This window comes from Amblyraja radiata, chromosome 12, assembly GCF_010909765.2.
Source record: "Amblyraja radiata isolate CabotCenter1 chromosome 12, sAmbRad1.1.pri, whole genome shotgun sequence".
Taxonomy (NCBI): Eukaryota; Metazoa; Chordata; class Chondrichthyes; order Rajiformes; family Rajidae; genus Amblyraja; species Amblyraja radiata.
Window position 1 is genome coordinate 10,338,162 of NC_045967.1, and position 16,859 is coordinate 10,355,020.

The 16,859-nt window shown below is 41.7% G+C and overlaps 1 protein-coding gene across 1 annotated transcript in view; it reads left to right on the forward strand.

Annotated features, from left to right (window-relative positions):
- Window positions 1-1,514: 1,514 nt before the first annotated feature.
- The window catches only part of LOC116979418 (relaxin receptor 2-like), a 65,799-nt gene continuing 50,454 nt past the window's right edge, over window positions 1,515-16,859 (forward strand). Inside the window, exons 1-4 of the mRNA XM_033030981.1 lie at window positions 1,515-1,593; window positions 3,453-3,536; window positions 10,181-10,327; window positions 14,685-14,831. Of these exons, the coding sequence (XP_032886872.1) occupies window positions 1,515-1,593; window positions 3,453-3,536; window positions 10,181-10,327; window positions 14,685-14,831 (457 nt within the window). The remainder of the gene's footprint in view (window positions 1,594-3,452; window positions 3,537-10,180; window positions 10,328-14,684; window positions 14,832-16,859) is intronic.

The window sequence follows — 16,859 nt, forward strand, 5'->3', positions numbered from 1 at the left end:
TTTGGGACAAAGACCCTTCATTTATTTATTTGCCACCGAACTCCACAATTTGAGATTTGTAATGAAAAAAATCACACGTGCACATTATCAAATTTTAATAAAGGCCATTATTATACATTTTGGTTTTACCATGTAGAAATTACAGCAGTGTTTATACATAGGAACAGTATACATTAATACATTTATACATTATGAACAGCTTCTTCCCCACAGCCATCAGGCTACAAAACACAACGAATAAAGTATGAGCTATGATCCGCCAAAGACTATATTATTATTTGTTATTTGCACAATATTTTATTTATTGAACTTTTTCTTTTTTTTCCCCCGTTATGTAGAATGTTTACATATTGACATATTCTGTTGTGCTGCAGCAAATAAGAATTTCATTGTCCTGTCCGGGACATATGACAATAAAACATCTTGACTCTTGACTCTAGTCCCCCCCATTTCAGGGCACCATAATGTTTGGGACACATGCACTTTAACCACATGTGATTTTTTCTATTACAAATCTCAAATTGTGGAGTACAGAGGCAAATGACGGGTCTTTGCCCAAACATTAGTTAATCACAGTGCTAATTGCATATACATGAAGAAATACCCAGTGGGAACCTGTTACTGCAGAATTGCAACAAACACAAAATTATAGGCTTTCTGATCAATTCTGAGATGCATTTACGAGCACTTTCCAGACCACCTGGTTTGATTTTAAATCACAGCAAGGATTGGGTATTGGCATTTTTGAATTTCACCCTCCAATTCGCACCTGTAATCATAATTCTGATGAATATGGGTTTTCACATTCTAATAATGACAAGGAAGTTCGTGCCAATGGTCACACCTTGCTTTTCGACTTGCCAAATACATTTTATTTTTAGTTCACAATAAAATCAGTTATTTGATTGTACTGGGTCACACTGACCATTCATTTTGTACAGTACTGTGCTGTATGTCTTGTTTTCCCATTGTTTTTGTTTGGGAGTATGGCTTAGATTGAAACGATTATTCTACAAATAAATCCTTAACATTGTCACTATTGGTCTTCAGCTTTTTGTTGATCCACTCTGTTACTGCTGCCTCGGCAAGGCCACCAGCATGCTCAAGTACGAGTCTATGTGGCTATGATCTATGTGCTGACTACGCATTCAGCTGATCTGGCCAGAACCCACTCTTTACTGGTAAATTGTGAGCTAAACATAAAACGTATTTGGCAAGTCGAGAAGCGAGGTGTGAACATTGGCACAAACTGCCTTGTTGTTATTAGAATGTGAAAACTCGTATTCAGCAGAATCATGTTTCCAGGTGCTAATAAAAAGTGGGGGTTTTCCAAAGGTTATGATTTTAATTTCCGAATTGTCTTGGAGTGGCAGAGAGAATTATGGAGTGGGGTTGGATATGGGGCTGAGGAGAAATGCCACCAGAGGAGGAAGGTTCGGAAAATAAATAGAAAACCTTTGGAGCTGAGGCAAAGGCCACGTGAGGTGGTGAGCCTAGTCCACAAGTGCACAGAGATGACAGGATTTTGCTCCAAGATTCAGGCGTATAAGGTTGCAGGAAGTGCTGGTTGTATCTTCAACAGTGGAAAGACTGGTACAAGAAAAGGGCATCAAAGGCCACACATTCGTCGGGAATTTGCCACTCTGGCACTTTGTCATCCTCCTGGCCCTTGTCCTTCAAGTGTACCTTCTCTGTCGTGGGTTTCCAAGCTGCCCGGTTGCTCAGTCTGTAAGATCATCTCCAAGTTAATCGAGGCACCCAGTGCAATTCCAGCATAACTTACTTAATAACATTTTGTGTGATTAAGCTGCTGTGGATCCTCTTTGTTTAGGAGTCTTTGACCATTCCATAGATGAATGCACCTTGTCCCCAACAAGCTGGTTCTTGTTGTTTTGGAAATCTGAATACATCAGGTCATAGAGTCGCAGTTCTACAGCATGGAAACATGTCCTTTGGCCCAACTTGCCCATGCTGACCATAATGCCCCATCTACACTCATGCCACCAGCCCGGGTTTGGCCCATATCTCTCTAAACCTTTCCTATCCATGTACCTGTCCAATTGTCATTTAAATGTTGTTATAGTACCTGCCTCAACTACCACTTCTGGCAGCTTGTTCCATACACCCACCACCCTATGAGTGAAATTAACATGAACTGCTGCAGGAGTCATGCCGCCTGTCTAGGAATCCAGTGAATGTTCTTCATGGAGATCATCTAAATGTTAACGATGAGTGAAAGCATCTTATGCACCTCGGGTGTAAGGGATGACTTAAGAGCCACTTGGGTGCAGTATGTTACAGTCTCTGTGGTAGGAAGGTCCACGCACGTACCAGCTGTGAGCAACGTGGTTTGCAAATGTTATGCGATTGATTCACTGCAGAGAATAGAAAATTCTCACCAGGACAATTGTGTAGGTGACAAACAATGCATAGAAACAGGTTGAGTAATGAGCACTGCCAATTCCAGTCCAGTGCTCCATTGATCATGGTGCAATGTACAATTGTAGACTTTCGTAAGAACATAATAAATAAATGCAGGAGCATGCCATTCCCATCTTTGTACTTGCTTCATCATCCATTAAGATGATAGCTGATCATTTGCCTCATTGTCACTTTTCTGGACTAACCCCATACAAACATCCGGAAATAAATCGACTCATGCAATGAATATGCAAAGTGACGGTAAGGGGCGACACGGTGGTGCAGCGGTAGAGTTGCTGCCTTACGGCGCCAGAGACCCGGGTTTGATCCTGACTACGGGTGCAGTCTGTGTGGAGTTTGTACATTCTTCCTGTGACTGCGCGGGTTTTCTCCTGGTGCTGCAGTTTCCTAAATTACAAAGACATGCAATTTTGTAGGTTAATTGCCATTTGTAAATTGTCCTTTGTGTGTGGGATAGAACTAGTGAATGGGTGATTGCTGGTCGACGCAGTGGGCCGATGCGCCTGTTTCCACTCTGTGTAACAAAACCGCCACAGTACTCTTGGGTACAGAATTCCAAAGAATCATAACCTTCTGTGTGAAGACATTCTCCTCATCTCTGCCCTTAATGGCCAACCTGTTACGTTGAGACCATGATTCTCGTTTCTCATCTCCACAGCCAAGGAAAATATTGTTCCCTAACTCTACCTATCAGGATGCTGAAGGATTTGATTCATTTTTCGAGACTTCCTTAATGTACAAGCCTTGTCAGCTTAAACTCTTGATATATGATAAACCAGCATGCTAAAGTATTGAAGATTTTGCTACACTTCCTGTATCCCAAACATGTTCTTCCTTACATGGGGGGGGGGGCCAGACCCACGCATAGTATTTCAATTGTAATCTTCCCAGAACCCAATGTATTGGGAGAAAAACGCTTTTGCTCAAATACTCTTACAGTAAAGGCCAATGTGCTGTTTGCTTTCCAAATTCTTCTGTTGTACGTCCATGTTTCTGTGATTGATGCACAGGGCACCCAATCCTTTCAGAACTTCATAAATCAGCCCAGCAGGTTCGACTTGACAAAGGAACAATCTCCGTCAATGACCGAATCTGTAAGAGAGCAGGGATTAAGGAGTCGACAATATTTTGTATTAATTAAGTTTTAGTTGTCTGTTTAAATGTGGTATTTTGTGTTCTATAATATATATTTTTCCAAAATGGTAATTAGTCGATTTGTAATAGTTTTGAAAATTTCCAAATGTCATCATTAATGGTTTTATACTGGTTTCATTGCCAGCTGAGCCCTGGAGTTATCCAGTGTGAAATAATGCCCTTTGGCCCAACAAGTCTCTGCCAACTATTAACCACCCATTTACACAAATCCTACTTTAACCCCATTATATTCATTTTTTACATTTTCCTCAACTCCCTCCATGTTCTATGACTTACCTATCTATATACTTGAGGCATTTTACACCAGCAATTAACAAATCGATTCACACATCCTTGAGATCTGAGAATCATTCGGAGGAATCCCATACGGTCACAAGGCGAATGTGTAAACTCCACACAGACAGGACCTGAGGTCAGGATTGAACCTGGGTCTGTGGCACTGTGAGGCAGCGGCTCTACCAGCTGCACCACTGTGCTGCCCAGGCACACTAGGCTTGGTTTAGCAGCTATCAATGTTGCGGTTGGCTGTTCTGCTTGTGGGGTTTGTAGTGGGCATGTAGGGGTAAAATATGAGATGAGGAAAAAAATCGTCCTAATGTGACGGGTGAAGAATTCACCGCCTGAAGCATCATAGAAACGGAAGCCCATCTCACATTAAATGTAAAAAATGACACAGAGTGCTGGAGTAACTCAGTCGATCAAGCAACATCCTTGGAAAACATGGATAGGTGACGTTTCAGGTCAGAACTCTCCTTCAGAACAAATGACTTGGGTCTTGACCAGAAACGTCGCCTATCCACGGTCTCCAGGGATGTTGCCTGACTCGCTGAGTTACTCCAGCACTCAACGTCTTTTATTTCCAACCTAGCATCTGCTGTTCCTTGTTTCTTCATGTTAAATGTACTTGGGTGTGTCTGAGCCACTGCTTGGTGCTGGATGGTGGAAGAAGGCTGGATAGTTATTCTATGACCAACAAATAGGACTTGATCTTTATCTCCATCACTGATTTAACATGAATCTTTGATTTCACCAGCACTTAAGGTGGGTGAACTATTTGTCGGTGGCACTCTGTGGAGCTTTATGATCTTATAGAAACTTACAAAATTCTTAAGGGGTTGGACAGGCTAGATGCAGGAAGATTGTTCCCGATGTTGGGGAAGACAAGGGGTCACAGTTTAAGGATAAGGGGGAAATCTTTTATGACCGAGATGAGAAAAACATTTTTCACACAGAGAGTGGTGAATCTCTGCAATTCTCTGCCACAGAAGGTGGTTGAGGCCAGTTCATTGGCTATATTTAAGAGGGCGTTAGATGTGGCCCTTGCGGCTAAAGGGATCAGGGGGTATGGAGAGAAGGCAGGTACAGGATACTGAGTTGGATGATCAGCCATGATCATATTGAATGGCGGTGCAGGCTCGAAGGGCCGAATGGCCTATTTTTCTATGTGATCTAATCAGGAAATAAAGACCCAATGAATTTCAAGATGTAGGATCCATGTTTTTTTTTCAGAATGGTTTAGAACACCTTACTATAGGTGATTGCTTCTGAAATGTATTTGTAGAGAGGAAACATGGTGGAATGTTTGGCAAAATCATTTGGAAAACGACCATTTGGTGTTTAGATGAATACACTGTATATTTTAACTGCAAGTCAAACAGTTCCTCCAATGTACTGGAAAACATTGTACATTGTTCACCTTGTACAAATCTTTCACAACATATTAACTGGTCAATCAGCTCAATCTCCCGTGGGAGATTACTGTTTACAAAGCTGTTGCTAAACTAATCCATGTAACTTTGACAGTTCTACCAAACAATCTCATTGTAACTAATGGATGTTTCACTATTTTGAAAGCTGTGATAAATACTCTGTTTGTTCTTTCAAAGGCAGGTATTTATTGAAATATGCTGAACATATGACTCCCTTCCTTTGGGAGTGCATTCAGAAAGTATTCAGACCCCTTCACTTTTTCCACATTTTGTTACGTTACAGCCTTATTCTAAAATTAATTAAATTCTTTTTTTTTAATCATCAATCTACGCACAATACCCCAGAATTAAAAAGTGCAAACAGGTGTATAGAAATTTTTGCAAAGTCATTAAAAATAAATAATTGAAATATCATATTTATATAAGTATTCAGACCCTTTACTCAGTACTTTATTGAGGCACCATTGGCAGCGATTACAGCCTCAAGTCTTCTTGGGTATGACGCTACAAGCTTGGCACACCTGTATTTGGGTCATTTCTCCCATTCTTCTCTGCAGATCCTCTCAAGCTCTGTCAGGTTAGATGGGGAGCGTCGATGCACAGCTATTTTCAGGTCCCTCCAGAGATGTTCGATCGGGTTCAAGTCTGGGCTCTGGCTGGGCCACTCAAGGACATTCACAGACTTGTCACAAAGCCACTCCTGCGTTGACTTGGCTGTGTGCTTAGGGTCGTTGTCCTGTTGGAAGGTGAACCTCCGCCCCTGTCTGAGGTCCAGAATGCTCTGGAGCAGGTTTTCATCAAGGATCTCTCTCTGTTCTTTGCTCCGTTCTTCTTTCCCTTGATCCTGACTAGTCTCCCAGTTCCTGCCACTGAAACACATCCCCACATCCCCACACCACCATGCTTCACCATAGGTATTGTATTGGCCAAGTGCTGAGCGGTGCCTGGTTTCTTACAGATGTGACACTTGGCATTCAGGCTAAAGAGTTCATCTTGGTTTCATCAGACCAGAGAATCTTGTTTCTCATGGTCTTAGAGTCCTTTAGGTGCCTTTTGGCAAATTGCAAGTGGGCTGTCATGTGCCTTTTACTGAGGAGTGGCTTCCGTCTGGCCACTCTACAAATAAATGCCTGTTTGGTGGAGTGCTGCAGATATAGTTGTCCTCCTGGAAGGTTCACCCATCTCCACAAAGGAACTCTGAAGCTCTGTCAGAGTCACCATTGGGTTCTTGGTCACCTCCCTGACCAAGGCCCTTCTCCCCTGATTGCTCAGTTTGGCCGGGCATAGGTGGTTCCAGAGTTCTCCCATTTAAGAATGACGGAGGCCACCGTGCTCTTCAGGACCTGCAATGCTGCAGAAATTGTTTAATACCCTTCCCCAGATCCTGTGTCTCGACACAATCCTGCCTCGTAGGTCTACAGCCAATTCCTTTGTCTTCATGGCTTGGTTTTTGCTCTGACATGTACTGTCAACTGTGGGACCTTATATAGACAGGTGTGTGCCTTTCCAAAACATGTACAATCAATTTAATTTACCACTGGTGGACTCCAATCAAGTTGTAGAAACATCTCAAGGAAACAGGATAGAAACAGGATGAACCTAAGCTCAATTTTGAGTGTCATAGCAAAGGATCTGAATACTTATGTAAATGTGATATTTCAGTTATTTCTTTTTAATTACTTTGCAAACGTTTCTAACACCTGTTTTCGCTTCTTCATTCTGGAGTGTTGTGTGTAGATTAATGATAAAAAATTGTTTTAATCCATTTTAAAATAAGGCTGTAACGTAACAAAATATGGGAAAAGTGAAGGGGTCTGAATGCCTTCTGAATGCACTGTATGTTACGAGAAAGCGTGATTTTATTTCATGTTGTACATATTTGAAAACGGATGCAAGTGTTCGCTCTATTGAACCAGAAACAATTTCTGTTTAGTTTTTTTGTTTAGAGATACAGCGCGGAAACAGGCCCTTCGGCCCATTGAGTCCAAGCAGACCAGCGATCCCTGTACACTAACACTATCCTACACACTAGGGATAATTTACAATTTTATCAAAGCCAATTAACCATGTCTTTGGAGTGTGAGAGGAAATCGGAGCACCTGGAGAAAGCCCACATGGTCACAGGGAGACATACAAACTTCATACAGACTGCACCCATAGTCAGTCTCCAACCTGGGTCTCCGGCGCTATAAGGCAGCAACTCTACTGCTGCGCCACCGTGCTGTTTCAATTTTCATTCATTTCCCCAACTCTTATTAAGCTGGGCATTATGTACAGCTCCTTCTGCAGTTGCAATGGGAACTTAAGAAGGAACAGGAGTTAGCCCATTCTGGCGTTCAATGGCTGATCTGTGATCTAACCACATCTTGCCACTTTTGACCGATAGTCCTTGACTTCTTTGATTAACAAAAATTGACCCCAGCACCATTTGCTGTTTTTGGGAGAGTTCCACATTTATACCACCTTCAGTGTGAAACCGTCTAGCCAACGTTTTTAAACTATCTCCCAGTTCTGGCTTTTCCAATCAGAGCCAATATTTTTTCTCTCCACTTTATCACTTTCCCTTGAGTGTCTTGAACAAATTCTTGATATAAACCTTTAATATTCAAATTCCGCAGGATAATTTTAATAATCTCTGTTGGCAATTTAAATCTTGGGGTTGCAATCTGGAAGGGCTCATTTTATTCTATCCATCACCTTGTTGAAATCCTTACGGCCCCCAATAATTTCCCATTCTTTTGCTCATATATCAGTCTCTTTTGTCATGAATTGGAATAACCCTCTACTCAGCACTAGCCATTCTTCTTAATGTGAATTCACATTAACATGTTGATACCAACATGACATATCAAGGCCAAGTATAATTACATCCTTCCCAATTCTTTTCAATCAAATACCTGTACTCCATTCTAGTTTCTGATCTTCATTAATATTGCAATATGATTTTATCAGATCAAGAAATTAAAAGCATGATATTGCTTTGTGCTAAAGGATTTTTCCCCATTGCATTACACACAGTCATGCCTCCTTTTACAGATTTTTTTGCCACATATCACCACAAAGTTAGCTGGTTATGCTTTGAATCTACGCATACTATTTATATCAATGGCATCCTTAAATTGAAACCTTTTAACACAGAAACTCTGAATGATTAATTTTGTTAACTCCTATTAGCATATCAAAGAGATCAAAGATATGACAACCTTTTCTTTATTTTTTTTCCACAAGGAAAACTAATATCTGGAGTTACCTGCATGCTATTGAATAAATTAGTTCTCCAATGAATAAGCAACCTAGTATAGAATTTCTGAAGAAGGGTCCCAACCTATCCATGTCTCCCAAAAATGTTGCCTGATTTGCAGGGTTACTCCAGCACCTTGTTTCTTTTTTGCCAAACCAGCAACTGCAGTTCCTTGTGTTTCCATTTGTATTTTATCCCTGGAAATCCCATTAGAATTCAGCCACAAACAGAGGAATTACGTACCTCTGTGTAATGAATCTTTGGAATTTTCTACACCAGAGTGGAAACAGGGACCTGGATAAAGTGGATGTGGAGAGGATGCTTCCACGAGTGGGAGAGTCTAGGACCAGAGGCCTTAGCCTCAGAATAAAAGAATGTCCTTTTAGGAAGGAGATGAAGAGGAATTTCTTTAGTCAGAGGGTGGTGAATCTGAGGAATTTGTTGCCACAGAAGGCTGTGGAGGCCAAGTCAATGGATATTTCATAGGTAGAGATAGATTCTTGTTTAGTACAGGTGTTAAAGGTTATGGGCATGAGAATGGGGTTGAGGGAAAGATAGATCAGCCATGATTGAATGGCGGAGTAGACTTGATGGGCCGAACTACCTAATTCTGCTCCTGCCACTAATGAATTTATGAACATCTGTGGAAAGAAAAACAGTTAACATTTCAGTTTAACTCTGCATCATGTCCACAGACGCTGCTTGCCTTGCTGAGTTTTTCCCTTATATGACAATGCATGGAAGCCCAAATACACAATAGGGATTAAGGGTAGTTACTCAGGTTGACAAGTGTTGCAGAGTTGCTTGATGAGGTTTGCAGCAGTGACCATAGTTTTTCACTATTTACACAAATGGATTGGACTTGCAAAGCAAAAGTAATACATCATCATTTATGGATGATACTAACTTGAGTAAGTTTATGTTCAGTAGTGATATTCCTCCTCACCTCCTTCTTAAAGGAATGTCATTTTACTCTGAGTCTATGACCTCCAATCCTAGACCCTGCCACTAGTGGAAACATCCTCTTCACATCCACGCTATCCAAGCCTTAGTCCACTCTATCCAGGCCTTTCACTATTCATTAAAGAAAAGAACTGCAACATAATAAAGGAAGCCATTGCTAAACAAGGAAAAAAATGATCGACCAGCATTTCTGTAGTGCCTTTCACTTTCATATGCAGAGCCATACCCTCACATAACCAATGATGGAGTACACTTTCTGACATAGCCCAGCCCATGGATTCCACATGCAATCAACGCCACCCAAGCGAAGCTGTGAATCTATCTAAAAGCTTGCAGTATTAGAAAGGTGTAATAATTGGTGGTTATAATAATGAAATCAGTCTAACTAATGGCTGTTGAAGATGGGGCACTTTATGACAAAGATTAGAAACAATTTGCAAAGTTATATGTGTAAGACAGTTACTGATAAATCCATTTGGGGATATCACCCATTCCTTCTCTCCATAGATGCTGCCTGGCCCGTTGAGTTACTCCAGCAATTTGTGTCTATCTTCGGTGTATAACCAGCATCTGCAGTTCCTTCCCACACAATCCATTTGGGGAATTGAGGAGAAAGTGGATAATTTTATTTTCCGCTGTTGAATACTATCTTTGCATTTTCTTGTTGCAGGTGGCAAGGTAATTCAAACAGAAGAGTCATCATCGCTCTGCCCTATTGGATACTTCCCATGTGGTAATCAGAGTGTGTGCCTGCCACTGCATCTTCGTTGCAATGGAGTCGAAGAATGTGAAAATGGAACAGATGAAAGCAATTGTGGTAGGTGTAATGCAGGGTATGGTTGACAGCGGATGTTGGGGTGTGTGTGACTTGTGTCTATGGGGTTATGTCCGGAAACAGGTTATAAAACTTAAAGGAACAATTTATTGAGTGTGTATTCTGATAAATGCATTGTGTGAGAAAACTCCTGCTCTTAATACATCAGCAGCTTTTCTTTTCATCCCAGGAATGATTAGATTAACATATGATGAGCGTTTGACGGCACTGGGCCTGTGCTCGCTGGAGTTTAGAAGAATGAGGGGGAACCTCATTGAAACGTACAGAATAGCAAAAGGCTTGGATAGAGTGGATGTGGAGAGGATGTTTACACTCGTGGGAGAGTCTAGGACTAGAGGTCATAGCCTCAGAATTAAAGGCCGTTCTTCTAGGAAGGAGATGAGGAGGAATTTCTTTAGTCAGAGGGTCATAGAGTCATAGAGTGATACAGTGTGGAAACAGGCCCTTCGGCCCAACTCGCCCACACCAGCCAACAATGTCCCAGCTACACTAGTCCCACTTGCCTGCGCTTAGTCTTCTTCTGTCGTATGTGTTTTAGACCTGCAGCTCCGTTGAGGCGAGCCAGCCCAACGTGTCATAGTCCAGGTCAATCAGACCTCGTTCACCATTCGGTGGCCGGTGTTTGGGGCAACTGGTGACTATGTGCTCCACTGTCTGTGTTGGGTCCCCACACTCGCAGGAGGCGCTGTCCACGAGGCCCCACCTCTTCATCACGACTCCATAGTAGCTTAGTCCATAACCCTCCAAACCTGCCCTATCCATGTACCTGTCCAACTGTTTCTTAAACAATGGGATAGTCCCAGCCTCAACTACCTCCTCTGGCAGCTTGTTCCATACACCCACCACCCTTGTGTGAAAATGTTTCCCCTCGGATTCCTATTAAATCTTTTTCCCTTCACCTTGAACTTATGTTCTCTGGTCCTCGATTCCCCTAAAGCAAAAGACTGTGCATCTACCCGATCTATTCCTCTCATGATCTTATACACCTCTATAAGATCACCCCTCATCCTCCTGTGCTCCATGGAATAGAGACCCAGCCTACTCAACCTCTACCTATAGCTCGCACCCTCTAGTCCTGGCAACATCCTCGTAAATCTTTTCTGAACCCTTTCAAGCTTGACAATATCTTTCCTATAACTTGGTGCCCAGAACTGAACACAATATTGTAAATGCGGTCTCACCAACGTCTTATACAACTGCAACATGACCTCCCAACTTCTATACTCAATACTCTAACTGATGAAGGTCAAAGTGCCAAAAACCTTTTTGGCCAACTTATCTACCTCTACGACTCGACCTTCAAGGAACCATGCACCTGCACTCCTAGATCCCTTTGCTCTACAGAGGCCTACCATTCACTGTGTAGGTCCTGACCTTGTTTGACGTCCAAAATGCAACACCTCACACTACTCTGTATTAAATCCCATCAACCATTCCTCTGCTCACCTGGTCAATCGATCCAGAACCTGCTGCAATCGTTCACAACCATCTTCACTATCTGCAAAACCACTAACTTTTGTAACATTGCTAATCTTGCCCTGTATGTTCTCATCCAAATCATTGATGCAGATGACAAACAGTAACGGGCCCAGCACCAAACCCTGTGACAAATCGATAGATTCTTGATTAGTGTAGGTGTCAGATGTTATGGGGAGAAGGCAGGAGAATGGAGTTATGATGTACATATTTTAAAACGGTTCAATGGAGCGTTCGCTCTATTGAACCAGAAACTATTTCTGTTTAGTTTTTTTAGTTTAGAGATACAGCGTGGAAACAGGCCCTTCAGCCCATTGAGTCCAAGCAGACCAGCGATCCCCATACACTAGCACTATCCTACACACTAGGGACAATTTATTATTTTATTAAAGCCAATTAACCAACAAACCTTAAGTGTGAAACCATCTGGCTTCTCTCATCAACGTTTTTAAACTATCTCCCAATTCTGGCTTTTCCAATCAGAAGCAATATTATTTCTCTCCACTTCATCACTTTCCCTTGAGTGTCTTGAACAAATTCTTGATTTAAACCTTTAATATTCAAATTGCACAGGATAATTTTAATAATCTCTGTTAGCAATTTAAATCTTGAGGTTGCAATCTGGAAGGACTCATTTTATTCTATCCATCACCTTGTTGAAATCCTTACGGTCCCCAATAATTTCCCATTCTTTTGCTCATATTTCAGTCTCTTTTGTCATGAATTGGAATAACCCTCTACTCAGTGCTAGACATTCTTCTTAATTTGAATTCACATTAACATGTTGATACCAACATGACATATCAAGGCCAAGTATAATTAAACCCTTCCCAATTCTTTCAAATCAAATACTCCATTCTAGTTTCTGATCTTCATTAATATTGCAATATGATTTTGTCAGATCAAGAAATTAAAAGCATGAAATTACTTTGTGCTAAAGCATTTTTCCCCATTGCATTACACACAGTCATGCCTCCTTTTACAGATTCTTTTGCCACTTATCTCTCCACAAAGATAGCTGGTTATGCTTTGAATCTACGCATACTATTTATATCATTGGCTTCTTTACATTGAAACCTTTTAACACAGAAACCCTGAATGTTTAATTTTGTTAACTCCTATTAGCATATCAAAGATATCCAAGATCAAAGATATGAAAAACCTTTCTTCATTTTTTTCCCACATGCTATTGAATATATGAGTTATCCAATGAATAAGCAACCTAGTATAGAATTTCTGAAGAAGGGTCCCAACCTATCCATGTCCCCCCAAAATGTTGCCTGATTCGCTGAGTTACTCCAGCACCTTGTTTCTTTTTTCCAAACCAGCAACTGCAGTTCCTTGTGTTTCCATTTGTATTTTATCCCTGGAAATTCTGTTAGAATTCAGCCACATACAAAGGAATTACGTACCCCTGAGTAATTAATCTTTGGAATTTTCTGCTCCAGAGAACTGTGAGCACTGAGCTATTAAGAATATCCAGGGCTGAGATAGATTTTTGGACCATGGGTAAATTAAAGAGTAATGTCTCGTGTTATTTAAATAATATCCAGCTTTTCAGTTCCCTCTACCAAAGTTCAACACTTCCCATTTCCCCACAGTTCACTGCGTCTGCCTCTCAATTACTTAACCTGTCTCTACAGAATCTTTATGTTCTCCTCACAATTAATTTCCCTGCTTCATATTTTCCTTGTTAGCAGATGAGTATTTAATATTTAGACTCTTTATTTTATGACATTCATTTAAATTTGTAAATGGCGAGGTCAGATCCCTGGAAAATGTGGATAGGTGATGTTTCAAGTCGAGAACCCATCTTCAGAGCGATCAGTCTGAAGAAGGGTCTTGACCCAAAACGGCACCTATCCATGTTCTCCAGAGATGCTGCGTGACCCGTTGAGTTACACCAACATTTTATGTCCTTAAAATACAATTAGTTCAAACTCAAGTACAACAGATAGAGTAATAGGGGAAGATATAAATGTGCAGAACAGTAATACATTTCTTTCCATAAAACCACGTGCATGCTGCTTAATCATATACTTTTTTAAATGATCATTCTCTAACTAATAACTTCCAGCTATCCTGCTGAATGATATTTGATATCTTAGAGATGGGGGATAATAAATCAATCATTCAAATTTCGGACAAAATCCCTGATCCGGATAGTTTGTGTCCATGGATCCAAGTAAGTTGGGGTAGATATAACAGTACTATTGCATTTAGTAGGAACAGGAATGGTGGCAGAGATCGAGTGTGAATCCCATGTACAGATTGGGAAATAGAACGTACACAAATCCAGGCAAACATAGACTGATTAACGATATGTCAGTGGTTATAAAGGAAGCCATTGCTAAATAAGGAAAAAAATGATCGACCATCATTTCTGTAGTGACTTTCACTTTCATATGCGGAGCCATACCCTCACATAACCAATGATGGAGTACACTTTCTGACATAGCCCAGCCCATGGATTCCACATGCAATCAACGCCACCCAAGCGAAGCTGTGAATCTATCTAAAAGCTTGCAGTATTAGAAAGGTGTAATAATTGGTGGTTATAATAATGAAATCAGTCTAACTAATGACTGTTGAAGATGGGGCACTTTATGACAAAGATTAGAAACAATTTGCAAAGTTATATGTGTAAGACAGTTACTGATAAATCCATTTGGGGATATCACCCATTCCTTCTCTCCATAGATGCTGCCTGGCCTGTTGAGTTACTCCAGCAATTTGTGTCTATCTTCTGTGTATAACCAGCATCTGCAGTTCCTTCCCACACAATCCATTTGGGGAATTCAGGAGAAAGCGGATAATTTTATTTTTCGCTCTTGAATACTATCTTTGCATTTTCTTGTTGCAGTTGACAAAGTAATTCAAACAGAAGAGTCATCAACGCTCTGCACTAGTGGATACTTCCAATGTGGTAATCAGAGCGTGTGCCTGCCACTGCGTCTTCGTTGCAATGGATTCGAAGAATGTGAAAATGGAACAGATGAAAGCAATTGTGGTAGGTGTAATGCAGGGTATGGTTGACAGCAGATGTTGGGGTGTGTGTGACTTGTGTCTATGGGGTTATGTCCAGAAGCAGGTTATAAAACTTAAAGGAGTGATTTATTGAGTGTGTATTCTGAAAAATATATTGTGTGAGAAAACTCCTGCTCTTAATACATCGGCAGCTTTTCTTTTCATCCCAGGAATGATTAGGTTAACATATGATGAGCGTTTGACGGCACTGGGCCTGTGCTCGCTGGAGTTTAGAAGAATGAGGGGGAACCTCATTGAAACGTACAGAATAGTAAAAGGCTTGGATAGAGTGGATGTGGAGAGGATGTTTACACTAGTGGGAGAGTCTAGGACTAGAGGTCATAGCCTCAGAATTAAAGGCCATTCTTCTAGGAAGGAGATGAGGAGGAATTTCTTTAGTCAGAGGGTCATAGAGTCATAGAGTGATACAGTGTGGAAACAGGCCCTTCGGCCCAACTCGCCCACACCAGCCAACAATGTCCCAGCTACACTAGTCCCACTTGCCTGCGCTTAGTCTTCTTCTGTTGTATATCTTTTCGACCTCCAGCTCCGTTGAGGCGAGCCAGGCCAATGTGTCATCGTCCAGGTCAATCAGACCTCGTTCACCATTCGGTGGCCGGTGTTTGGGGCAACTGGTGACCGTGTGCTCCACTGTCTGTGTTGGGTCCCCACACTCACAGGAGGCGCTGTCCACGAGGCCCCACCTCTTCATCACTACTCCATAGTAGCTTAGTCCATAACCCTCCAAACCTGCCCTATCTATGTGCCTGTCCAACTGTTTCTTAAACAATGGGATAGTCCCAGCCTCAACTACCTCCTCTGGCAGCTTGTTCCATACACCCACCTGTGTAAAAAAGTTACCCCTCGGATTCCTATTAAATCTTTTTCCCTTCACCTCGAACCTATGTTCTCTGGTCCTCGATTCCCTTAAAGCAAAAGACTCTGTGCATCTACCCGATCTATTCCTCTCATGATCTTATACACCTCTATAAGATCACCCCTCATCCTCCTGTGCTCCATGGAATAGAGACCCAGCCTACTCAACCTCTACTCTATAGCTCGCACCCTCTAGTCCTGGCAACATCCTCGTAAGTCTTTTCTGAACCCTTTCAAGCTTGACAATATCTTTCCTATAACATGGTGCCAGAACTGAACACAATATTGTAAATGTGGTCTCACAAACGTCTTATACAACTGCAACCTGACCTCCCACCTTCTATACTCAATACTCTAACTGATGAAGGCCAATGTGCCAAAAACCTTTTTGACCACCTTATCTACCTGCGACTCGACTTTCAAGGAACCATGCACCTGCACTCCTAGATCCCTCTGCTCTACAGAGGCCTACCATTCACTGTGTAGGTCCTGCACATGTTCGACGTCCAAAATGCAACACCTCACACTTCTCTGTATTAAATTCCATCAACCATTCATCCGATTGGACCTGGCCAATTGATCCAGAACTTGCCGCAATCGTTCACAACCATCTTCACTATCTGCAAAACCACTAACTTTTGTATGATCAGTAATCTTGCCCTGTATGCTCTCATCCAAGTCATTGATGTAGATGACAAACAGTAACGGGCCCAGCACCGAACCCTGTGGCACACCACTAGTCACTGGTCTCCAGTCCGAGAAGCAACCTTCCAACATCACCCTCTGCTTCCTTCCATGAAGCCAATTTGCTATTCATTCGGCTATCTCTACTTGGATCCCATGAGATCTAACATGGAAACATTGAAAATAGGTGCAGGAGTAGGCCATTCGGCCCTTCGAGCCTGCACCGCCATTCAATATGATCATGGCTGATCATCCAACTCAGTATCCTGCACCTGCCTTCTCTCCATACCCCTTGGTCCCTTTAGCCACAAGGGTTTACATCTAACTCCCTCTTAAATATAGCCAATGAACTGGCCTCAACTACCTTCTGCGGCAGAGAATTCCAGAGATTCACCACTCTCTGTGTGAAAAAAGTTTTCCTCATCTCGGTCCTGAAAGATTTCCCCCTTAT